At 44.6% G+C, this 24,708-nt stretch overlaps 1 protein-coding gene across 1 annotated transcript in view; it reads left to right on the top strand.

The window, feature by feature from the left end:
• LOC101790071 (uncharacterized) overlaps positions 1–24,708 on the top strand; it is a 101,240-nt gene that overhangs the window by 30,626 nt on the left and 45,906 nt on the right. The window contains exons 20-53 of the mRNA XM_072040648.1: positions 52–198; positions 673–792; positions 3,939–4,085; positions 4,233–4,433; positions 4,684–4,823; positions 5,339–5,462; positions 6,806–6,949; positions 7,237–7,427; positions 7,638–7,769; positions 8,155–8,229; positions 8,516–8,596; positions 8,687–8,713; positions 9,437–9,481; positions 10,242–10,310; positions 10,429–10,524; positions 10,999–11,025; positions 11,248–11,301; positions 12,679–12,750; positions 13,334–13,393; positions 13,600–13,635; positions 15,677–15,712; positions 16,514–16,549; positions 16,837–16,872; positions 17,896–17,928; positions 19,158–19,229; positions 19,900–19,959; positions 20,655–20,690; positions 21,070–21,150; positions 22,076–22,111; positions 22,770–22,814; positions 23,072–23,143; positions 23,831–23,866; positions 23,995–24,030; positions 24,397–24,438. Of these exons, the coding sequence (XP_071896749.1) occupies positions 52–198; positions 673–792; positions 3,939–4,085; positions 4,233–4,433; positions 4,684–4,823; positions 5,339–5,462; positions 6,806–6,949; positions 7,237–7,427; positions 7,638–7,769; positions 8,155–8,229; positions 8,516–8,596; positions 8,687–8,713; positions 9,437–9,481; positions 10,242–10,310; positions 10,429–10,524; positions 10,999–11,025; positions 11,248–11,301; positions 12,679–12,750; positions 13,334–13,393; positions 13,600–13,635; positions 15,677–15,712; positions 16,514–16,549; positions 16,837–16,872; positions 17,896–17,928; positions 19,158–19,229; positions 19,900–19,959; positions 20,655–20,690; positions 21,070–21,150; positions 22,076–22,111; positions 22,770–22,814; positions 23,072–23,143; positions 23,831–23,866; positions 23,995–24,030; positions 24,397–24,438 (2,645 nt within the window). The remainder of the gene's footprint in view (positions 1–51; positions 199–672; positions 793–3,938; positions 4,086–4,232; positions 4,434–4,683; positions 4,824–5,338; positions 5,463–6,805; positions 6,950–7,236; positions 7,428–7,637; positions 7,770–8,154; positions 8,230–8,515; positions 8,597–8,686; positions 8,714–9,436; positions 9,482–10,241; positions 10,311–10,428; positions 10,525–10,998; positions 11,026–11,247; positions 11,302–12,678; positions 12,751–13,333; positions 13,394–13,599; positions 13,636–15,676; positions 15,713–16,513; positions 16,550–16,836; positions 16,873–17,895; positions 17,929–19,157; positions 19,230–19,899; positions 19,960–20,654; positions 20,691–21,069; positions 21,151–22,075; positions 22,112–22,769; positions 22,815–23,071; positions 23,144–23,830; positions 23,867–23,994; positions 24,031–24,396; positions 24,439–24,708) is intronic.

Genomic DNA, 24,708 nt, shown 5'->3' with positions numbered 1-24,708 from the left:
GTATTGTGTGGTGTTTTTTTTTTTTTTTGGTGTGGCTGCAATTTTTGTTAGGTGGCTTGGAAACCTCACAGTTGGTTGAAGCAGAGACCATCTCGTTCACGATCCCCAGACTGAAGGAGGGCACCACCTACACCATCTGCGTGTCTGCAGTGATTGGGGGCCAGGAGGGAAGCCCCACGCTCCTCACAGCCAAAACCTGTGAGTATAGAAATCACCGAGGGGGTACAAGGGCAGTGCCAAGATTTCCAAAGGTTATTTGCTAAAATGCCACCAATTCCCACTAGCAAAGGATCAGATCTGCCTCAGCTTTCTGGAAAACCCTTAAAGTGCTGCAGGGACTCCTTCATCTCATCAGAAACACAATAGCTAAGAGGTAAAAAGGCTCTGAAAACTGATCACAGGCTAAGGAATATTACTAATAGGGGATATTTAAGGGATATTTACCCCGGGGCAGATAGAATCAGATATTCAGCAGCAGTTGGAGCTGTGGACAAGTGGAGCAGAGATGTGCTTCATGCTCATCATTTCTATTTGGACTTTTTGCCTTTCATTTCAGTGGGGCCTGGATCAGAGTCTCCCAAAAGAGATGCATCTCTTTCATTTCAGCACAGTCAAGCTCTTGGTAGGAGCTTCTACCCTTCTTAAGTTTGAATTATTTTTCTTTTCCAACAGTGGATTTACCCAAAGTGACCGAATTCACGGTGCAGGAAGCTGCAGAGACCAGTGTTTTGCTGACTTGGGCGGCTGTTCCTGATGCATCCACGTACCTATTAACGTGGCGCTTGTCCTCAGGTAACCATTTTTGGTGGGAAAGAAAGATGGTTTGTAATTTGGAACCCTCCATCTTGAGTTGCCCTATCATCCAAGAGGATCTGAGGATGGACCATGGCCAAGTCTGGCTTACCTTGTGGTGTGTTCAATTCAGTACTTGGTCTTAGAGCCAGCTGATGCAGCAGAAGATGCAAGGGATGGGCAATAAAGGGGAAATTTCTTCCCAAAACCAGCCTTAAGTGACCGTTGATTCCTTCTAGTATCATGACTATTATTTCCAAGTGCTTCCCAGTTTGGCCAGGGTTAAATGATGCTGTTGTTGATGGCATCACTGCTGACCCCATCTGGACATGAAAAGAGAGGGTTGACTCTGCAGGTATTCCATGCCTCATATCCATTAATCTCAGTTTCATTTGGGTGAAAAATAGAGGGAAAAAAGAAAACTGTGTCATTGAGGAGGTTCACAAGATGATCGATGTGACCATTGCAAAATCCTCAGAGGAAGAAAAAGGAGAAGTAAAAGTTGCTTAGGAAAAAAAAAAAAAAAAAAAAAGCCTGATTGGCATTATCATTTTCTCTTCCTCTAGAGGCCCTGCTACTCCAGCAGGAAGAGTTGCAGTGAATCAAAAAAAGGCTGTTTTTGTCATCCATAAAGCCTTAATTCTTATCATTTTAAGACCTTTGCTATATAGTAAAGAACTTTTAAATCTTTCCTAATCATTGCTCACAGTTTTTAGTGTATGGCTTGTTTTCTTTTTCAGTTGATTTGGCCTTACTGAATTTTACTGTTTTAAGGTACCAGCTATATATATTTTTTTTTCTGTAGTGGGCTTAAACCTCTTTGGATATAGCAAGTTTCCTGTCATTGTTGCTTCAGCCACTAACTTTTTTGTTAGAGATCAGTTCATCTTCACAAGTCAATAAGGAAAACGTGTGATGCAATTCCCCTGTGCTCCCTGCGGTGCTTTTTGAGTTACCAGGTCATCAGCTTTAATTTTTCTAATTCCAAGGACGTTTTGGTATTGGCAGCTTAAGACTTGCAGCATATGTCACTCAGGATGAAGTCTCCTGTGATAACATCATTTTTTTGCTCTACATATTATAGGTAAGTGATTAGGGAACTGAACATTCAGCTCTCTAGGGTGACTTAAGTGATCTAATGCAACTGTTCCTCTCCTGTGCCATGCTGTTAAAATATCGATCTGTAAGTATTCAAAAATCATTGGTTTCAGAGTTGTCAGGGGCTCAGAAATGGATAATACCACATCTGACAGTCCCACTGTGCCCTCACTCAATCGATCCTTCTGAAATAGGTTTATAACTATTGATTTTACATTACAATCAGATGAATCTTGCCACCGAGTTTCAATAGTACCAACAAGATCAAATTTATGCTCATAAGTAATTCCAATTTCTCTTGTTTAATTATCCAGGCTGCCAGCATGAGTGTATAAAGGCAATTAAGAATTTTGTCTTTTTTTTTTCTTTTTCTTTTTTTTTTTTTCTCTGCCTGCCTTGATTAATTTTCTTCTCAGCAACTTGCTTTTTTGCTAAATGAATTCTCATTCATTGCCCATTTCCCTTGCTCCCTTTTCAAGCTCACTTAATGCCCTCCTCCCTACCTGCCTACCCTCACCAGCCTGCCCTGTAAAAGACTGGGTCCTCTTCTACTCAGCTGGAGGTCATCCCAGCTGTAGATCTCCTTCTCATTTTACATAAAACCAACCCCATACATTTCAGCAGGGCTCCATCCAGAGCCAGTCTTCATCCCCCCAGTGACAGAAGGGACCTTGGAGAAGTTCACCTAGATCTTGCCTTCCTCTCTCTTCTTTCTAGCTTCTCTTGACTGTTCTTAGACCACCAAAGCCACTTTTTTTGCATCCACTCAATCAACATCCAGAAGCTCGTTTAATCGTCCAGTTGCTCCTTGATCCTCATATCTCTTGTCCCTTGCAAAGCATCGGTTCCACTCTTCTTAGAAAACTGTCTCCAGCAAAGACTATCTTCCTTCTCCAACGGTTGCAGACCTCTTCCTGCATGTGCTTGGAAGCATTGTGCTGTGCATCCCATCCTGGGTACGATCCAGGTGTCTCCTGCCTCTGTCCACCAACAAAGTCTTCTGCTTGTCCAGAGCATGAACACGGTAACCAAACACTTTCTGATTGTGGGAAACATCATGTGAAACAGAGGGGTTTAGTGCTACACAGTGGCACAGAGGAAAAGGAAAAGTAGCTAAATTTACCTCTTTGGGGGTATTAAGCAGGAGTGAGGAGTGGGCTGCTTTAGATCTGTGTCTCAGCAGAGCTGTCAGCTTATGTTTCTCTTCAGGCAAATCTCTTCAGGCAGAATAACAAGTCATCTATGATAATTATTATCTTGAGTTGCCTACCCAAATGGAGAGGAATAGAAGATTTTCAAATTGCAAGAGGGAATAATATATATATATAAGTATATATATATTTAAAGGAAGAAAACATCCCTTCCAAAATTTATTCTGGGGTAATGAAGAACATTCAATACAGTTGAAACAAGTTATTTACAACAATTTAATTTATTTCCCTAGAAACCAACGTTCTTTTCTTTTAAGAGAAAATGCTATTTCAGAATGAAAAGGTACAAGTTTCACTTTGAGCAATGTCAAAACTCATCATTCAGTATTTCCAAAATAACACACTTTTAAAATGTCAAAACATTGTTATGACATTTTCACAGATTTTTCCTATCACTTTGAAGCAAAACTATCTATTGTATGCAGTCAGTTTTCTCAAGTTACGTTTATTTCTATTTTACAGCAAGCTTTCTATTCATTAACAAAAAGAATCCTGTTTCTATACGTGCCAGCCTTTGCAAACCATAATTAATGTTCCTTCATTGGACGGTCACAGAGCTCAGTGCCTGGACCAAATGCCCTCTCTGAACATTTGCACAAACATCAGGCTTTATTCCATCCCTCTCAACTTCAGAGAGATGCAAACTACCTTATTTCAGCTGGTTTAGGGCCTGACCATTGCAGCTTGCAAATCCATTTTACCATGCCCAAAACTCATCTGCTTCTCAAGCTCCTGTTTGCCAAAGGTGATGTCAGTAACAGATGGGATGCTCCTGACATTGGATTTTCTTGAGCTTCTCTGCCTCTCAGTTAATGCATGTTTCTTTCTTTTTTCCAGATTCTGATCTTTCCCTGGAACTGTTATCAGCAGCTTCAAGATCATACCGAGTGACGGGACTGAGCTCCAAGGAGACGTATTTGTTTTCCATAAGGCCAGTCTTTGGAAATACTGAGGGACCAGAGACAACACTCATTGCACAAACAGGTATGAAGGCAGGAAGGTTATGTTGTAGTTTTTCCTAGGTAGCTGCTATTGAGGCTAATTTCTTGTCTTCTCTACCCTTGTGGTGTTTTACACCATAACTAAGAGGGGGTTAACAAATATCTTTTCCTCTTTTGCCTCTTGCTGCAGGACCTCACACAGATTCACCTGCACTGGTCTCTCCCGTGACTTCTGCAAAATTGACTGCAATGAGATCCCCAACCACAGCTCCTAGCAATGTGAGGACCACTCCTTTCCCACTATCCACGGCTACAACATTAGCACCAACCCCAGACACCCTGCCAGCAACCACCACAGTGTCTGCACCACTGACAACTCTCCCTGGGCCAAGTGAGTGTGCATCTGTGTGTGATTTGATGATGATGATGAAGGGGGTCAAAGCACCAGGTCTTCTCTGATCTCAGGAGACAAATGCTCTTAGCTCTATCCTGGGGGGTGAAGGTGCTGCTTACTCACTCAATGACACTTGGTATCACAGAAAATGCCCATACCTGGATTTGTTTTATTGTTCTCAGCACAAAGAAACATGCTGCTCCTTTAGGACCACACAGCTCACAGAGATTCTCTCTTCCTTCCGCAGTCTGTGGCAAGTTCAAAGCAGATGTTGGGTTCTTGGTGGATGAGTCCTCAAGTATTGGCCAGAGCAATTTCAACAAAGTGAAGGATTTCCTCTTCCGAATCGTTTCCTATTTCCCTAAGATTGGGCCAGAAGGGACACAGGCAAGAATCTGTTCTTCTGTTTCCTGAACGTGTTTTCCTTCCAAGTGTTTGCCTGTTGCTCACCTCTGCAATGACAGCAGTCTGCTCACTCACGTTGAGGTTCAGAGAGGATAAGCACTTTGCCTAAAGGTAATTTAGTTCAGGAGGGATGCATGCTGCCATGGGAGATGCAGCACCAGGAGATGCTCCCACCCAGCTGTGAGCTGCCAGAAGTGTACTTCCCTCTGGTTCTGTGCTCTACCTACCAGCCTGTGCAGAAATTTCTGATGCCCTAGAGAGCAGGAAATAGCACTTTGCCCATGCTGAAGCACCTGAATTGTGCCCTATGTGTCGCCTGCCAGCCTGACAGATGTTTTTGTGCCTGTTTTTAGTCTGTAAGAAACTCAGCCTCATTCCACTTCTGTTGCAATGCAACTGTTTGTGTTATCAAGGAGATTTATTGAGTGATGGCACCTTTGCTTTGTGCCTGATCCTTCCACATTTCTTCTCTCCCCTATCTCCCTTTTCTTTGCCAGGTTGCTGTCGCACAGTACAGCGAGGAGCCCAGGGCAGCCTTCCACTTCAACCAGCACCAGGACCGCAACAGTGCCCTGAAAGCCATCAAGGAGCTGCACTACACTGGAGGCAACACAAAAACAGGTGTGCAAGTGCAAGCCCACATGTGGGGTAGACAGTTATGGTCCAAAGTTCTGTAAAATCTGACAACAGACAGTTGAATTTGTTTTTATTCCCAGCGATGGCCTGTCCAACCAGCCTGGTGTCCTTTATCCGTGTCCTAGTTTTGCTACTGGGTTTCTCTTCGTTTTTTTATAACCTTGCCTACACTTAAGGGAGGTTTTTATACCTGGCTTGGAGATCAAGCCCATAACATTAGATAAGGATAGTTGATGCTGAAGCATCCTTATTACCCACTCAATGCACATTCTAATCAGTAAATGCCAATGGTTATTGCCTTGTTACCCTAACAACAAAACAATGTACCTGGTCCTATTTTTATGGAGTGTCATCACGTAAATGTCCTTTTGTTTCCCTCTGTTGTACAAATAACACGGCTCTTCATCAGCTCAGCATCTCAGAAATGCAGACACTTGTCTTACAGAGTTAAAAACCCAAAGAGCACTTTCCACCTACTCATTCCCAGAAGGATGGTGGGGTATTCCTCCTTCCCCCAAAGTACATGAGCAGTAATCTTAAACTGAAGATAGTTTTAACTTTATCATTTTTAAGTGGCCCACCTAAATAAAGTCAACGTAAGGGGAAGCATTGAGGAACCCATATATGTTAAATAAAGGCTTGTATACCTCATCCTGGCTTAGTGGTATTGGCTAGCAACACAGAGAAATTGGGCTGGTCAGAATATAAGAATTTGGACAGGAATGGTTAGAGAAAATGGGTGTGAAACAGGTCAGATTGCAAATTCTTAGGTAAACTTTCTTTTGGTCCCTTTTTTTTTTTGTGGAGTTTATGTCAATGAAGGCATTTTACTGCTCATAGGAGACTTTCTGTGCTTTTTGGAGTTTCTTAACCATTTTAGCTTGGGGGAGAGTTCTTTAGGAAACTCTCCTGGTCTTTCTAAAGAAATTTGGAAATGGGAGTTCTGTGTTTGTTGTTGTTGTTGTTGTTGTTTGGTTTGGTTTGTTAGTTTGTTTGTTGTTTTTTTGTTGTTGTTGTTGTTGTTGTTTTTTCCCCTAAAATGTAGGGGAAAAAACGTTTCAAATTTCCTAAACATCTTTTTTCCTTTTTCAAAACAGAAACTGCTGAAATCAGCCTGAACCATTTCAGACAATCTGATTTACTGCTGTCTTCCCTCAAAAAGCATTAGGCCATGCTAGGGTCTATAATCTATTTATGGGACCACACAGCATAACTTTTTTCCCCCGTGCATGGAAGAGACCCCACAGGTCCCCCCTGTAGACCGTGTTAGGAAACCTACAGAAGTGTTATTCTGTAGGTTTACATCTTGCCTTTCTATGTTTGCCCAGGTCGTGGTATAACCTACATGCTAAAGGAAATATTTCAGTCCTCCAGAGGGATGAGACCTGAGTTCCCTCACATGCTGGTGCTCGTGACTGATGGGCGATCCCAGGACGATGTGTTGCCACCAGCCAGAGTAGCTCATGCTTTGGGTAAGAATTGCCCTATTGTGTTTCCCTAGGGCCTTGGTTCTCCTTCATGTACAGAGGAGACTGAATTTCCAGAGGGTTGAAGGTTACACCACTCGTGCATTTTGAGTGCATCGTTTGCTTTCTTCACTTCTTCATCCTTTCTTCTTCCTGTTCCTAGTTCGAGTGTCTTGGTTTTGCTATAACTCACACACACTGCTGTCAGTGAGCTCTCTCAGGACAAGTCAAGTGAGGGTTTGGACACTGATCTCAGACATTTCTGCTTCCACTGAGAGAGCGATGTGTTTCAGGAATCCGCATCATTGCTGTGGGTGTCTCAGGAGCCGACCCTGCTGAGCTCAACAGCATCTTGCTGCAGCAGAACCTCCAGAATGTTTTCTACGTCAGCACATTTGATGACTTCCCCCAGATCCTCCGAGAGCTGATAGAAGTTATTTGCTCTGATCCTCAGCCTTCGGGGGCCCAGTTGCCTAGTGGGGAGGTGAGCTGCTTCATCCCCTCCTCTAACTCAGGTCTTTGGAAAGGATGTGAGCTTGTCTGCAGTTATCTCTAACAGTGATATGATTATTTCAATGAAAAGGTTGGTGGTGTAAAAGCACAGTAACCTCTTGAGACATGTTAAGGTAGAATTTTTGATGTCTGGCCCCAAAACCTGGAGGATCGCTAATCTAACTTGAACTCCATGATGCAGGTTGCAACACATGAGGCCACCAAGCAGCTGCCATTTGATGGCACGGAGAGCAAGCTACACCCTCCTGCCCCATCGTCAGCTCAACCACACCTCCAAAAAGGAGAGGAGGCTTGTGGTCCCTGGTGCCTGAAGGTAAGAATTCGTTCAGTGATTCAGGGAAATATATTTCAGAAAAACATCTTGCTCTCTGCTCTGGACAGGTGATCAGGTTCTCCATCCCGTTCTCCAAATTTCAGTGCAAACTGAAGACACTATAAATAATATATAGAATCATAGAATCATCTAGGTTGGAAACGACCTTCAAGATCACCACGTCCAACCATCAACCTGACCTACTGAGTGTCACTACTAAACCGTGTCCCTTAGTGAGGAAATGAAACAGTCTCCTAGGTGGTCAACCTTGCTTCTGTTGCATAAGACAAGGGGTATGCTAGTCAGTGCTTTGTGATCAGTCTGGTTTGTGTTTGGTGGATAATGATTTTCTGATCATCTCTTCTATTTTTCTTTTCCTTTCAAGAGCTTCAGGGGCTCACCAACTCGTGGAGGCTACGACTCATATGGATTTGTTATGAAGGGAGAGAAAGGAGAGAGGGTGAGTCCATTTTCACGAACCATCCACTTGGTTAATCAATATACAACTAAATTATTAGTAACAATGAAGAGATCTAGCAAAGAATCATCCTCAGATCTTTTATGCTGGTGTTTTGATATATGCTGCTTCATGCTGGCTTTGAAAATCAGTCAAAAAGGAAAAGATGTGTATGTGCTGGCAATGGAGGATTCCCTGAAGCAGTGCAGAAAGCTAGTGCTGCATGGAAGTGTTTGGATTTGCAGGTCTGGAGCCATAACTTGCATACTATTACTTTCTACATGTTTAGGGCCTGCCTGGGAAGGATGGCATTCCTGGGCTGCCGGGTAGGCCGGGGAGGACAGGTCCTCCTGGTCCCCCAGGGCTCATGGTATGTATTTGTTTTAACAAACTCAGTCAAAGTGGCATTTAACGAAGCAGTCAGCATGGCTCTCAAGTCTCTCTCTCTCCTGTTTTGCAGGGACTCCCTGGCATCCAAGGTGATATCGTAAGTATATTGAATGCAGCAAATGTCATCAATGCAGCGGGACCCTAAAGCTTTGCTACTTAAGCTTTTCAAAGGCGAGTTGTGCTGAGCAGGACAGGAGGCCCTGAGTGGTACATCCTACTTTTCTGTCACCAGACAGATCCAGACCAAGACAAGGAAGAGTCTGTTGACTTTTTTTTCTTTTTTTTTTTTTTTTTTTCCTTTTTTTTTTTCTTTTCTTTTTCTGGGTTCTGTGTCTCCAGGACTCCCACTTCTAGCTGTGAACTGGAGTCAGCCACTCAGATTTCCTCCTGCTCAGAGATCTGGCCAATAATGCAATACAACACAGGCATATTTCTAGCCAAGTAACCCTCAGTGAATCAGACCTCTGCAGAAAAAAGGCCAAGGACTGTGAACTCTGCCTTCAGTGATATACCTGTCCTGCTGCATAATCACCAGCAGCATCATAGCTCACAGACTTCCTATATGAAAATTGTTTATGCAACTATTCATACCAATGCTTGGAAAATATGTGTAGCCAGATGAGCCCTTGGCCCTGTGGATGACACATACATGATTCGCATCATTGTTGGGACCAAAATCCACTTCTAGGGACCTCTTCATGTGATTACTTAAAAACTGAATGAAGTTTTATAAGAGGTCGGTCTGTGACTTAAACATCCCACAACGATATCTTGTGGGTGCTTTGTTTTTTAATGCTGTGTGATTTATCTTTAATTCCAGGGAGCTCCTGGCTATCCAGGACCAGTGGGGCCAAAAGGAGACCGGGTGAGTTTCATTCCTGGGATTCACTGGGAAAAAAAAGAAAAGAAAAAAAAAAAAAAGTCTTGCTCTGTTCTCTTATTTCTAAGCATTTGCACAGTGACCTGTGATTTCATATTCATAATATATGATTATGAAGTTCTGAACTATTCATAACTAGCCCTCCTACACCACTATTTTTTTGTTTAGGGGTTTGTCCTTCAGCTTTGCTAGGAGGCATTTAAAGTCTCTGTGGAGAAAACTGCTCATTTATTATCGCAGGTCCTTGGGACATTTCATTTTTTTTCAGAAACAGGTTGCATCATTATGCATTTTGGAGAGTTTCCCCTATGAAGAAGCCTGTTTGTTCACTTTTAGGACACAGAAAAATAAGGCTTAAGACCAGTTGTAGGCACTTCCTAGGAGCAGTCCTCCTGTCTGTCCATCATCCCCAAATGCACATTCCTCCTTCCTTGCATGGACCCAAGCTGTCTGTATGGCTACACAGTGCCCTGGATCAGAGAACAGATCCTGCTGAAAGCCAACCCCCTTTTCTTTCCCCCAGAATTAATTTCTTGCCATGACAGTGAGCAGAACTCATGGCATGACCTCGTGGTTTCTAGTACCTCTAAAAGAGTTTCTGAAACCAAGTGGTTTGGTTTTGCAGTGTAGGGAGGTGCATGCCTTGGTTTAAAATTTACTTATTGCCTCTAAATCACAAAACTGTCTGTTTTTGCCTGGACATCCCAGCACAGCTGAATGTGTGTCCTCCTCTTCTTGCATACAGGGCGAACCAGGCTATGTCCTGGGAGGAGTGGAGGTGATTCCCGGCCGAAACGGGCAGCCTGGCCCCCCTGTGAGTATTGTACCCCAGCTGTGCTGGACTCTTGGGCCTCTGTGGCACTGACAGAGCAGCAAAAGAAGCTGTGAGAGAGCCCGCATCCCTCTCTCCCCTCTCTTTTTTGTTGTTTCAGGGACAGAAAGGACAGCCAGGGGTTCCTGGGGTAGCAGGACCTCCAGGTTTACCAGGCTTACCAGGGCCACAGGGGCCACCAGGCATCTCCATCAAGGTGAGGAAAGTTATTTGCAGCATGGCTCTGTGATGCAACTTTCTCTGACATGGGACCAGATTCAGTGGCCACTAAGACTTTTACATCTCCAGGTCCATATGAAGGTTGTTCAGTGGCTGGAGTGAAATCCTTGGGATCACTTCTGCTGTGCACAGCTCAAATAGGACTGATGGTTGTTGCCAAATGTCCCCTTGCACTGGGGGATGTAAAAAAGTCTCAGTAGAAAACAAGAGACCTCAATTCCACTCCTGTCTGCCCTAAGGCGGTTTTGACATCCAATTTTGCAAGATGAGGAGTCTAAAGCAAGAAAGATAACAGACACCTCTGCCAAATCTCTGCTTTCCCTTGGAGGTAGGGATTTTGGTCTCTGGGTTTGTCAGCCTGCAGGAGCTTTTGGCCATGACCTAAATTTAGAGAGGAACCCCTCTCTAAATTACCACACTGCACTAATATTCCTTGTCATTTTTGTTTCAGGGTGAACCAGGGGATTCGGGTATCAGAGTAAGTACCTGAGACTGATTTTCACTTTACCAGGTGATGACAAGCCTTTATTATTATTATTGTCATTATTATTATTATTATTATTATTATTATTATTGTTATTATTATTATTATTATTTCTAAGCTGCCCAATAGGCTCTGTTTTCAATACTTACCAGATGCCCATCAACACCCAAAAGGGTTGCTGGGACAGATGGTGAGACTGTCCTGTGCTTCACATAGGGCCCTCGTGGGAGGAACGGCCTCAAAGGGGACCGAGGAGGGACGGGAGAGCCGGTGAGTTGCCCACCAAAGGCCAGTGGCTGCAGAAATTTCCCTGGCCATGGTGGGAAGGGGCTGTTGGCCTGGGGACACCTGCTGCCACTTGGGTGGGTGTAGAGGGACAATGTCTGCTGCCAGCTCTTATCAGCTGTCACTCTGAGATGCTTTGCTCTGCTGATGAGGGCTGGCAGATTAAGCATGGCCAGTTAAGCATTTCTCACTTTGTCAGCTTCATCCTGCTGACCCATCACTCACCAATAGCCAAAAGGAAAATGTTAGAAAGTCAACAAAGTCACAAGATCACAGCCACTGGTTTTGCTAAAAGCAAGGACATGTTCATCCTCATGGCACAGAGCAAAGCAGTAGGAATTGTGTCCATCACCCTGCTTGCCATGATGACAAACCCTTGGGTATAGTCAATTATGTTGGCAGATGATAGCAAATATTGCTTAATGAAGGTTACTCCAAAGTGGCAGTGATTCCACCTTGAATACCTCCTGATCCCATCAGCCATGGAGCAGCTGAGTGCAACCCTGCTCCTTCCAACATCCCAAATCCCACCCCTGCACCTGTCTGAGGAGGGCAGAGGAGTCTTAGGTAGGTTCAGAGGAGGGCATGAAGGTGGATTAAGAGGGCATGAAGGTGGATCAAAAGTGTAGGACAGTAAATGAACAGAGCTGGTGGCAGATTTGAGAAAAACAAAATGAAGGTTCTTCACACAAGAAGTCCCACAAGGATATTTGCAGTATTGGATGGGAAAAAAAGGACAGTAGTCCATGGAGGGCTACTAAGAATAATGAAACTATGTCTGGTTTGTGAAGTCCCTGCATTACAAATGATTCAAGCCTGAGAGATTACTCAGGGACTTTATGCATCTCCTGTTTTTACATCCTTCCCAAGGTGCCTATTGCTATCCATCATCCTACAGAAGTGCGTTTTTTGTAACCTTTAGCCTACTGCATAGCTATATCCCATAGACCAGACATTTCCTTTTTTCAGTCTTTACCACTTCTACATCAGCAGCATTACTGGGATCACCCTCTTCCAGCAACACAGCCTTGAAGTGCCACTGCAGAAGGCACCCACTGCCAAATCAACACGAGCACCCAACCTCTATCTTCCCATATAACAAGCAAAAACATCTGATTTTCTTTTCCTGAGTGAGGACAATGATCCATAGCCTATTTTGGGGAGAGCAGGAAGGGGAGACATTTTGGATATAAATAAACATCTCTGTAAATGCTCAGTTGCAAAGAAACCAATAAGCCAGACTCGTCAGGAAACACATTTCTCTGTTTGTGTTTCTGCAGACTTAATAAATCTTCTCTTTAGTACAATGGGTAACAAACAGTTTGGAAGAAAAAGATTTGATGATGTCTCTTCTTTTTCCAGGGGAAACCTGGCTTGCCAGGCCCTGTAGGACTGGATGGTGTTCCTGGACTGCCTGGACCACGTGGAGAAAAGGTCATTACTCATACCAGATGCTTGCAGGATCAATCATCCCAAGGGGGAGCTGAGAATAACTGAGGCAAAGTAATATCAGGGTAGAATAACTGCAAATAGTGGAGGCATGTAGGGATTTTCCCCCATTCCCCTCCACTCCCTGCTCATATGTGTTCAAGTTCATGCACGGTGGAGGAGATGCTCCACCTCCATCCAAGCCCTTATATTCCTCCCAGTCTTCTTGCTTCCACCCAGTAGAAGATCTCTGCAGTTCCTGCTGTCAGGAATGGTTTTTCCTCCCAAGCCCTGCATGCTTTCTGTCCCCTGGATGGGGCTGCTCCTCTGAATCCCCCATCCTGCTTCAAATATTCACTAAAAATATCCACAGACCCTCGTTTTCAATTCTCTCCTCCCAGTCATTGTTTGCACCTTGCACTGGCTGGGCATTTATTTTAGTTAAATGGCTACAGAGCAAATTTCTCCCCTCCTCCTTTGCAGGGTGGTTAGGACCAGAGCTTGGAAGCAGGTTGCAGTGTAGGATGTATCTTGCTTAGCAGTTTGGAGGTTCAGCTCTCCTGAGCACAATGCTGTGCTTACCTTGCAGGGGATGGCTGGAACTGGCATTCCTGGCACTGCTGGCTCGAAGGGGGAAGAAGGAGAGCAGGTGGGTGGCCTTTCTGCAGTGACACCTCTGCTGAAGTCCCCTTAGAGGGCTCAGTGCCTCCAGAGTCTCCTCCAGGAAATTCCCTCTAGCTTCTCCTTGGTGGGTACAACCCATGGTTTTGAAGGAAAGGGACAAAGAAGGGAAGACTTGGGCTTTTAAAGCTTGAGTTTTCACTGTTTCATTTTTTATTTTTTATTTTTTTTTAGGGGGCGATGGGCCCTCCAGGAGTACCTGGTCCAAAGGTGGGTACTGAAACGCTGAACCTGAGTCACTGTGCTTGATACTCAGGTGCCAAGGTGCATCCAGTGTTACCCATCATCACTGGATGTAGGAACATTGATCCCTTCCTCGAAAGCAAGGAAAGGGAATAAATAATTCTTTGCATCAGCAGTCATTGACCTATGGAAGTCATTGCTGTGGGATGTTGCAGAGAGCTGGAATGGCAGCGAGAGGCACTATCTCAATAATATAATAAATGCTATGTTTTTGTGGCTAGTGAGAACCTACAGAACTGTAACAGCCACTGTTAAACGTGTTTTGGGAGGAACATGAACTCTCATGCACCAGGGTTAATCCCAGCTCTGATGGGATGAGGAGGGATGAAGATGTGAGGAGCAGATGGTCTGACATCTGCATTTCAGGCACCTTCCTCTGAACCATCAGGAGACTTTCTCCTGAGCTGGGAGAAAAGTCTCTAAATTCAGTTTTGAGTGGCTTTTGCATCTTCCTGAAGCATCCAGCTTCAGCTCACTCTGGAAGTTGACACTAGAGCAAGACTGCAGTCCTGGGCACCAAATTTTCAGCAATTTTCAGTCAATTTTCAGTCAATTTTCATCTCAGGAGATCTGAATTTCCCTGGCACAGGAAGCACAAGGCATGGGCTTAGGTGGTACAAAAGCCATCTCAGCACCATCCCAGGTTGGTACAGCTCTTGGAAGAGCAACCACTTAGGATCAGGTTGCACAGCTCTCTGCACATCCCCTTCTCCAGGTAACTCAGGTTATACTCGGAGTGACTGCTGATGGCCAAATGAATATGAGCCACTGATTTATTTCAGGTCTGATAAAGTCCAAAAAAAAGTCCATATTGACCCAAAGATAAAATATTGTCATACTTCTACGAGAGGTGAAAAATAAAGGAAAAAATAATATTAATGGAAATGTTTCATTTGGCCTGAAACAAAATATTTTGCTTTCCTTTGCAGTGTTTTTTCTTTTTTTTATCCCCCCCCCCTTTTTTTTTTCTCTTAACTAAATAAAATGGAGATGGATCTTAAATCCATGAGGCCTTTACAAGTGGTAACAGCCAGTTTGCTGCTCATGTGTTGTTCTTCATGAGAGAAAAGACCTCCTTGAACTGCACAGACCTGTGAAACGTGGGTCTGTGGCCAGGTATTTTAATGAGAAAGTGCAAATTTTGGCAGGGTGCTCACCAGTGGGGTAATTGGTGATGTTGGCCATACACTTATGAGCTCTTTCTGAGATGAAATCAGAGGGTGCAGAAGGCAACCACTGCTGCTCTCCTTCATCCAGGGTGAACCAGGACCACCTGGGAGTGGAGAACCAATTGAGCCAAGGGTGTGCCTCCAAATGAATCAAATCAGAAGGAAGTTTTTCTAAATGAAGATTTTAATAAATACATAAATAAATAAACTTATATGTAAATATAATTTACTTATACGTACATATAACTTACTTATATGTAAATATAAGCTCCAGTCCTGCACATTTTCTGTGCAGTAAACTTCAGCTTTTCCAAGAGGCTGTCTCATCTTGAGCTCTCAAACTCCTTGGGAGGAAACAGTCTGATCAAGCTCAGGATGGTCTATATATACACCAATAATAATATATGCTTATGTATATAATATTAGGTAGTAAATGGTCATGATATAACTATCTAGTATATAATAACTGTATATTATAATATACATGCAGTTTGGTATTGGGCATTATATTTAAAGTATAGATAATAGCATGCTTGATTATACAACGTCTTAATTATAAACACAAATTGTAAATAATAGAGGTATTTAAAATAATATACAATGCATAAATGTATGGACTACATATATAATTTATGATATATCCCATATGTGAGATATATATATATATATATATGAAAATCTTGATTTTCCTTTAATTTTTTACTTGCTTTCCCATGGCTTTCACAACCTCCAGTGGAAGGAACATGCTCAGCACGCTCTACTGCAGCATGTGAGCTTTCAGGCTGATCCTGCTCCGCCAGCGGAGCCTAATCTTAACAAAAACATCTTCTGTTTTTCAGGGTAACAAAGGGCAAGGTGGTGTTAAAGGGGAAAAGGTGAGACCGGGCAGCACTGGATAGCAGAGCAGGAGGGAATCAGCCCTGGCTCCATATTCAGGCTCAGAACAGAGCAGCTGAGATATCAGGTTGGGGATCCAGGGAGGGAATTTGAGGTCCCCCCAAAGGCTTCTTGCAATCTGGATGTAGATGACCAGGCCATGTAGCTATGTGCTGTGTAACCACAGGGTTCAGGAGCTTCTTGCTGCTGAAGGAGCCTTTGTGCATGGGATAGACCTTACATCAGTGGGAAATACCCTAGGCAGTTTGCAACAAGCAAACAACCCTTGATTGCTCTTTGCCAGTCCATCCTCTGCATCGACAGATTTATTTTATTGAGCTTGATTTCAATTTTGCTGCTTGAACAAGTGCTCCCCCAGCCGATTATAAACTCAACGATCAAAAGAGATGGTGGATTTTTTTTCTTTTTTTTCTAAGAATAACTACAATAGTGAAAAGTGGAAATAGCTGTCAGTCTTTCTCGAGTCATTGGCCTGGAGTGGATATATGGGCTGTGTCCTGAGCCTCTTGTTTGACTGACCAGGCTCAGGAGGGTGCTGCAGCCCCTCTTATAGGAGAGGAGTGCGGATCCTGAGACAGGCACTGATGGTGGAAGGATGTCCAGGGTCTGGCAGTGATGGACCAGTCCTTGTTCCCTCGAGGTTATATGCTTTATTAGGTCCCTAAGGTGCTTCCAGCTCTGAGCAGAGTCCCAGGGCTGGATTAGACAAAGCACTGACCTGATCTGATTGCTCCCACAATCTCAGGGCTGTCTCCTGTCTCTTTGCTTTTCTCTTACAGGGACTCCCAGGACCTCCAGGGCCAAAGGGAGACCAAGTAAGTCAAACAGTAAGAGGGCACGTTTGACTAGCTCAGGGTAAGGTGTCACAAATTCTCCCAGCTTCTACAGTGTGTGCAGATCTTGCAGGTGCAATCAATTGTGCTTATGGGGGGCTACACGGAGAAGAAGCCAGCAGGGAGTCGCTTGAGCATCCCTGAAAGCTCAGAATCTCATTTCTGATTTTTCTCTTCATCTTCTGAACAGGGTTTTGAGCTGATTTAAGGAGGAGATTTATTTTTTTCATTGTCCCAGGTTGTTCATTTTATGTCATCTTGCTTTGCAGGGGAACCCAGGATTTCCAGGTGCTCCAGCTATGGGGGTAACTATGAGCGGATTACAGCCCTTCTTGTGCCATACAGCATCACCAACAGTGGTGCCAGTAGACCAAGGACCAAGAGATGTATCCCACTGAAGTGTGGGATGAACTAAGGGACTTTATCCCTGGCCCTCCAACCAGCCATGTCTTCTTCTCCTTTGCTCCACTTCTTTTTTCCTACCCCTGTGCCACGGTTGCCCCCTGGCTTCTCAGAGGAGTAGAAGGATAAAGCCTTTCCCCTGCTCAAGCCTGTGTTCTGGACTTGTTCCCTTGTTCATGCTGCTCTGGTTCCTGCTGAAGAGACACCGCTGATGTCTCTTTTTTTGATTATTTGCCTTGTTCTCAAGGGGAAACAGGTTCCTCCAGCATCCTGTTCATGTCCTTCTAAATGCTAGGGCAGCTTTCAGGATAAATTTTGGCAGTGGCCACCTCTGTGCACTTCACAGCATTTCTGCAAGGGCTGTGGGAGCAGCTGGAAGTTGCACCGAGGGCTGAGACCCACCACCAGGACACACCGATGCATCCTGGAGGATGCTTGAATGAGCATCTAGGTGCCCTAGATTTCCTTCTGAGCAAAACCAACAGAATTGTTTTGGAGACACAAGGTAGGAAGACAGCTCCATGGTCCCAAAATCCAACTCAGGGCTGCTCTGCAGAGTCATAGCACGGCCTTTAACATTTATTTTTGTCCAAAGGTCAGTCCTTCGGTTTTTAAGTTTTTTGTTAGAAAAGGCTACAGCAGATATCTGTCAACTACCCCTCACTTATGAATGATATTTCGGTCTTATCCCTGGAGCCAAAATCTACTGAGGTTGGTGGGATCCCTTCACAAGCTTCACTGGGCTTGGCATTTGTCTTAGAGCCCTTCCTGGTGTTTTCTGTCCCAGTGTAGGCAATGCATTTCCTATCCCATAACAAGGCTGAGATTCTCCTGCCTTGGAAGTGGTAGCATGAATAGACCCTCCTTTGAAAGGTAGGTCCTTTCCCAAATAAGAGAGAATTTCTGTGATTTCTTTTTATCCTCAGGTTTTGGGACCACCAGGCAAGAAGGGTATGAGGGTAAGTCCATTAATTAGCACTGCTTGAAACTTAGATGAAACTTTGACTAAGAAAAGCGAGGGCTGGACAATTTACTGCCTGAATCATATATCCCTCATGAAGGGATGGGGAGGAGAGGTTGGAAAATTAGCAACAGCCTTGCCCTGCTGGTATTTCTTTTGCTTTTATTAACATTTTGTACCCGTCATTCTCTTTCTAGCTCCAGTCTGTGGGGAAATTTTCTATTTCCATGTGATAGTTTTAGAAGGTAGAGTTCATGGAAGACTCATCCCACTCACAGAAGCTAGTTTCCAGCCAAGGGAGGCATTGACACCAAGTCAAACAATAGCAGCGGCTGGAAGAGACTTCTGGAAGTCACCAGTCCCACCTTCTGCTCAAAACAGGGACAACTTCAAAACTGGGTCAGGTTCCCCAGGACCTTGCACTAAGCACCTCGAAGGATGGAGAGTTTCCCACCTTTTAGGACCCCACCTCCAGAATTTGGCCTCCCCTTGACTGGAGGAAATTAAATTTCTCGTATCAGGGAGGTCTCTGAGACAGAGCTGTTCCATGATTGATGTCCATATTCTACATCTGTTTTGTAGAGCAACACACATAGCTCACTTTTCCAATCTAGTCTTCATGGTGGTGCATGGCCTGGAGTAGCTTTTTTTTTTTTTTCTTTATTCTTTATAGTTTATTGTCAATCGGCAGAGAAATTAAAGATCTCCCTTATCCTTGTAAGGAGTATTTACTGCAGGAGAAACTCCTCTGGGTTTTCTGACTCCTGGTGTTCATGAAATACCCTCCAGACCTCCCTCACCCCTTAAAGCGAATGAGTTCTGCCCTTTTCTCTGGGCCTGGGTGTTTGTGCCACCTCCCTTCTTTGGTTTTATTCTCCAGATTGCTTCATGTGGGTTAGCAAAAATTTCTCTCTTCTTTTAGGCTAGCTGCAGTTAGGTAGTGGCCTGGGACCTTCATTTTTTGTGCTTGACACCACTATAAGAGCACACACAGCATCTTACAGTTGTGTGAAGTTACATACAACATCAGCCACGTGGATGGATGGATGGATGGATGGATGGATGGATGGATGGATGGATGGATGGATGGATGGATGGATGGATTTCCCAAGGGAATGGTTTTCAGAGTGGGTTGAAATTACACAATGCAGCTCTAGCCAAGCCACACGAACAGAGCTTGGCTTTCCTGCATGACATTACTTGCTTTGGGGTTGTCTTTCTACACAGGGAGATATCGGACCAACAGGGGCCCTGGGACCACGAGGAGACAAAGGAATACAAGGAGACAAGGGAGAGAAGGTAATGCACTTGTTCTTCTCAGCACATGCTTTGTGGGTGGAAGGATTTTATTCACCACTTGCCTTCCTGTGTCAGACACTCCTGTGCTCTAAGCCCAGGGGAAACCTGTGCTCACATGGAGAAGTCGAAAGCTGCTTGCAAAGAAGTCAGTGAGGGATGAGGAGTTACCGGTGCTTGGCTCACCTGGCTGCCTGGGGTTGGCGAAAATTCTTGGGATCTGCTCTGGCCTTTCCTGCCATCTTATTTATGAGCTTGGAATTGCTCCTGGAAGACACCGTGTCCCTGTTTGCATCCTGCTTAGCACCAAACAGGGCACTAGCAACAAAATCTCATCCGTTATAGCAGGGACAAGAAGCAGTCTGACCCTTGAGGGGCTACAAAATAGCGGTGGGACAGAGACAGGTGTCTGTGGTTATGGCACAGAATATATCATGAAGAGCCAAGTGGGCTCATGTCTCCAATCTCTAAAACCAGGACAGGGAAACTGAGGCACTTGCTGGCTTCACCAAATAGTGCTTTTCGAAAATTAGCATCTCCTAGAGGTGGCAAGCAGCGTGGTGAGGAGGCAGAGGGATGTGGCAAGATGGGGAACGTGGAGCCAGAGAGGAAAAGCTCTTCGGTGATGCAGTGAGATATTAATTGGCTTTGTTTTTGTGATATTTTTTTTTAGGGAAGCCCAGGTTTTGGCATTCCTGGTCAGCCTGGGCTGAAGGGAGACCCGGGGGACAGGGTAAGTGGAGCAACACACAAGGTGTAAAAGAGAGGGCTAACAGACAAACTGGGAGGTTCAGAGGCAATCTCTCAGCTGCTCCCATGGGGGTCTTTGCACCTGACTTTGGAAGACAATGCTCCTCCAAAATGTAGGGAGAGGATCTCTCCTAAATCTGGAGTAAAGCTCAGGAAGTCAAAGCTCAGCTGGTGATGCTGCAAGAAAGAAAGCCAAGGAAGCCCCATTCCCAGTGGTTTTGTGGCCTGAGGGCAAGCCTGAGCTTTATCTTCCTGACTTTTGTGTTTAAGGCACTCCCACGTGTGTTCACTGATGGCTAGTAAAGGTTAATGCCTTCACGTTTCCTCCTGCGAAGGTATTAATTATCTCTTTCACTTTAATGCAGTCAAAACGTGCAAAAAATAGCATATTTGAGATCCCCACCCCTCTGTCAAAGTCATTTGTGGAATTAATGATTTCAGAAATGAGAAAAAACGTGCATCTAGACAATGTCTGCTTGTAGCAGCCCCTCTTAGGATCAGATTTTTTCCCCTTCTTTGCATCATACTAGGCTGTTTCAGCTGCTACCACCTCCTTAGGGCAGCATTGCAGCACTGAGTCTGATGCTTACACCCTGTAGATAACACAGAGGACCCTCATCTGAAATTTTTCTACCTCTGTCATTCTCGCCGTGTGACTAACGGTCTGTATTTCTGCAGGGAAATGTAGGTTTGTCTGGGAAACCGGGTCAAAAGGTGAGTATTTGATGCAGTGACTGCAGCATGTAAAGCACCATCTCCTGTGACTGATGTCTGACACCCAAAGCAGCTTGAGTCAGTGTGGTTTTATCTTTGCCGTGGGGCTAGTGTCAAAATTTCGGGAGTGTTCAGAAGCTGAAAGGTCTGAACAGGTCCTGTTCTGCTGGAGTCTCCAGGTGACATGCAGAGCCCTGCACAGAGAAATGTTGAAAAAATGCAGGAAGTGGGGCTCAAAACTCCTGCAAAACCTGTCTTGTAGGAAGCAATTGTATGGCCATAATGCCCGGCATGCTCCTTGAACCTGCCCCATAATATCTTAAATGTGAGGACTACGAAATACAGAAGAGAAGCATAACAAATGTCTTATTTTCTTTAGGGGGAAATAGGTCTGAAGGGAGAGAAAGGTGAACCAGGAGTACCTGGGAAACCAGGCGAGACCGGACTAAGAGGTAAAGATGTAAGTAGAAGCTCACAATCCAGGCAGACGGTCGTGCTGAACCCCTTTAATCCACCGCTCAGTGCCAAGCTCTCAACCCCACGTTACGCCCTTGCAGCAGAAAGTAGGAACAAGTGATGAGATGGGACCAGTCTGAAGCAAATATCTTATATGGGGCTGGATGGGAAACAACAGTGGTCAACAACACGAGTCCAGGCCTCTAATTAGCCATGCTGGCTTGCTGTTTGAGGGATCCACCTTCCTCCTTGCTCTGTCCTTTCACAGCAAACAAGAACATAGACCCTATTGGGGTGAGCTTCAGGTTATGTTTTGGGGTGAGGTCTCTTCACGCATGGTCAGGGCGGTGCAAGTGCCTGGCACCTTGGTGTTTATGTTACACGGTATGGATGCAGCATCTTTTTTTTACCTCTTATTCAACATTGTGCTTTTTTGTTGGTTGTTTTTTTGGTCTGGTTTGGGTTGGTTTGGATTTTGTAATTGAGCCTGTCTGCCACGCAGGAACCCTCATGGTGTGTAGTCACACCAGCCCTGAAGGGCTTGCTGTGTTTTTTAGGGTACAGCAGCAGCTCCCTCTTATAACCAATCAAGGTGGCCTTTCCCAAGAGCTTCACAGCTCGCTGGCTTCAGATAAACCTCTCCTACAAGCAGTTTTCAGACTTTTCTTCAGTTCCAAGGGCTGAGCTGACCCCTGAGCATCAGGTGGAATAGGATCACCAAGAGAAGGCTTAAATAAAAAATAAAAAAAAATAAAAAAATAAATAAAAAAGCTGTATTTCTGATCCCAAAGCACTGCACAATCCCCCTGACTTCAGAGTCATGGTGATTTCAGAATCAGACCAAGAGCTCTTATCCTGAGCAGGAAATTAGAGTAAAACAACTTGCTGCAAGACAAAATGTAACCCGGCATTTTTGCATTGTGTTCTAGGGAGAACCAGGGAAGAAAGGCACCTCCGGAACAAAGGTAACAAAAACTTTTAGTGCCCTCAGACAAGACATTGTATGAGTTAGTTAAAAAGAATCTGCAACACTAATCCCTTTGTTTTGAAGCTGACCCCTGTTTGTTTTATTTCCCGTTGCCTTGTCCTTGGGTTAGATGAGGCTGTGAAGAACCCTCTCCATATTTCCCATGACTTTTCTTTCTTTTATTTCAGCTTTGGTTTCATCTTCCAAAGCTAAAGGCTGAAAAACAAAGGCCAAAAAAGAATCAATGTGTGTTTTCTTTGGGAGATAGACCTTTATGCTGTGCAGCAGAAACCAGGTTGTGACAAATCATAGTAGGGTTTGGTGGACATAACCCAGTTTCCCCCATAAGTATGAATAGGTTGTTTTCATCATCAATCCCATTTATCCCAGCTCTAAGGCTGCTCTGAAACATCACCCCTAGTCAACAGCTGATATTTCACATCACCCAAAGCCTGCCTTTGTACCAACTTTCCAAGCATTAAGCAATGCCCAAGAGATGCCCTTACCTTCTTTTAGGACCACTGGGATAGTAGTTGACTTGTTTCTCCCCCTTTAAACTGTTTCCTACAGGTGTAAATGGAATAAAATTAGTATCACCAAGGAAGGTTCAATGCAACCGAAGAAGGTATTTTAAAGCTCCTACTCCTCTCTTTTAGGGAGAAACTGGTGCCCCTGGAGAACCAGGAGAAAGAGGAATGAGGGTAATAATTGAAATTATAATGATTTTCTGCCCAGGTGAGTTTTCTGCTCTGCTACCACCTGGGCCCCCTGCTCTGTCCAGAAGGAAAGGAGTTCCTTCTCCAGCCCAGCAAGAATCCTCATTCAGAAGTTTCCATGTGCAACTATTTATTCCCTGGGTGAAAAATCCTGGGGGGAAGCATTTTACTTGTTTGCTTTACGTTCTGAAGCTGCTGGGCAGGCTCTATTTCTGATTGCTTCTCTGAATCCTTTCTTGTAGGGCCCACTTGGACTCCCAGGACGACCTGGAGAGCAGGGCATAAAAGGCGACACAGGACAACCTGGAAAGGATGTAAGGAATGCCCAAAGCAGCAGCTGAGAGAGGAAGGGCTTGGGATAGTGCACTGCCAGTCAAAGACAGAACTGTATTTTTAATGCCTTATGGTGTGCAAGGCACAGAAAGCTCCCTCCCTTTCTCCTGGGGAGGGATTTCCTCTTCAAAAGGAGGATTAGGGCTCTTTCTCCCTTCTTGTTTGACTAGCTGGAGCACGAGTTAAATAGCAGGACTGTGCACCAGGGGGTGCTGAGCATGCAAACCTTCCCCAGCCCCATGCTGCTGGAAACAAAACGCTCAGCCCTGTCTCAGTCTGGTGAGGAGGGAAGGGAAAGGATGTGCTTGTGTTCTGTCTGATCTCCCTCTAATAGCTTAAGAAAACACTGGCTGGCATAAGCTACATTTGTCAGAGGGACAGAGGTCTCAAAGGCAAGGCATTTCTACAAATTTTGGTAAAATGAGCATCTGGCTGGGGGAGAGAAAATCCCTAACGAGCCTACCCACTGGAGAAGAGGTAATAACCTCACCCCTTATTAAATATCAGAGATCCCCTCTACAGGAGCGATGTTGAATTCCAGATTTCATTAGCTCAGTTGCTCTAGGAAGGGCTTGTTAGTCCACTAGATGCTGAGCTAGCAAAAAGATGCTGAGCCCCCGTCATCTCCCATGGCTTCTTCTCATCCTGCCTCTCTCTCCCCCTCCTAGGGAATCACTGGAGAGAAGGGAGACAAGGGTGATTCTGTAGGTTTGCACGTTCCCATTTATAACCTTGCATGAAAGAGTCTGTTTGGAGGCTGAAATGCTGAATTGCACCACTTACTTTTTTTTTTGGGGGGGGGGGGGGTTATGGGGATGTTGTATCTCCCTAGGGTAAGCCTGGTCTGCCCGGGACTCCTGGAAGCATTGTGAGTAACATCTTCTTCTACTGACTTCCACATTTGATCAGGAAAGGGATATGTCGAGATTTATCATGAATCCTGGGTGCCACAGGGGACACACTGCCAGAAATTATTGCTTTCTGCAGTGTGTGCTGTACAGAGGATTTCCCTCCTAGCAGCACCCTGAATCTCTGACCTGTGAGCACAAAGATGCTACACTGGTATCCCGTTGGTTTGAGCCCAGACATAACAGGATCACATTGCTGGTTAATTTTAGAGAAAGCTGCTGGCTTGGGACCCATGGTTAAGGGCTACCTGGGACAAAAGGCACGTGAAGGTGAGAGCTCACATCAAAGACATCTTCTTTCACTGCGTTTCTTCCATTTTTTGTAGGTGTCTTCTCTGGAAAACACCATCACCCTGAAAGGTGAAAAGGTAAGGTCTCCTTCTTGCTGAAGAAGCTTTACCTTGAAGCTGAATATGGGAATATTTTAGATATGTCATATATTCTGTCATTTCATTACTTTTATAAGTCCAAGTCTGCAAAGACAGCCTGAAACTTGCAGGTTCCTTAAGCAAATTCTTGCTGTTCCCACCTCCAGCAGCAAAGCTACTCCAAACTCCACGTATCGCTGTTGATGATGCTGGGGCAAGGTGAAATACAATTCTTCCCAGTCCTCTTGTGCTTTCAGGGAAAACAAGAGA

Source organism: Anas platyrhynchos, chromosome 1 (assembly GCF_047663525.1).
Source record: "Anas platyrhynchos isolate ZD024472 breed Pekin duck chromosome 1, IASCAAS_PekinDuck_T2T, whole genome shotgun sequence".
NCBI lineage: Eukaryota > Metazoa > Chordata > Aves > Anseriformes > Anatidae > Anas > Anas platyrhynchos.
This window is presented reverse-complemented; position numbering and strand designations above follow the sequence as displayed.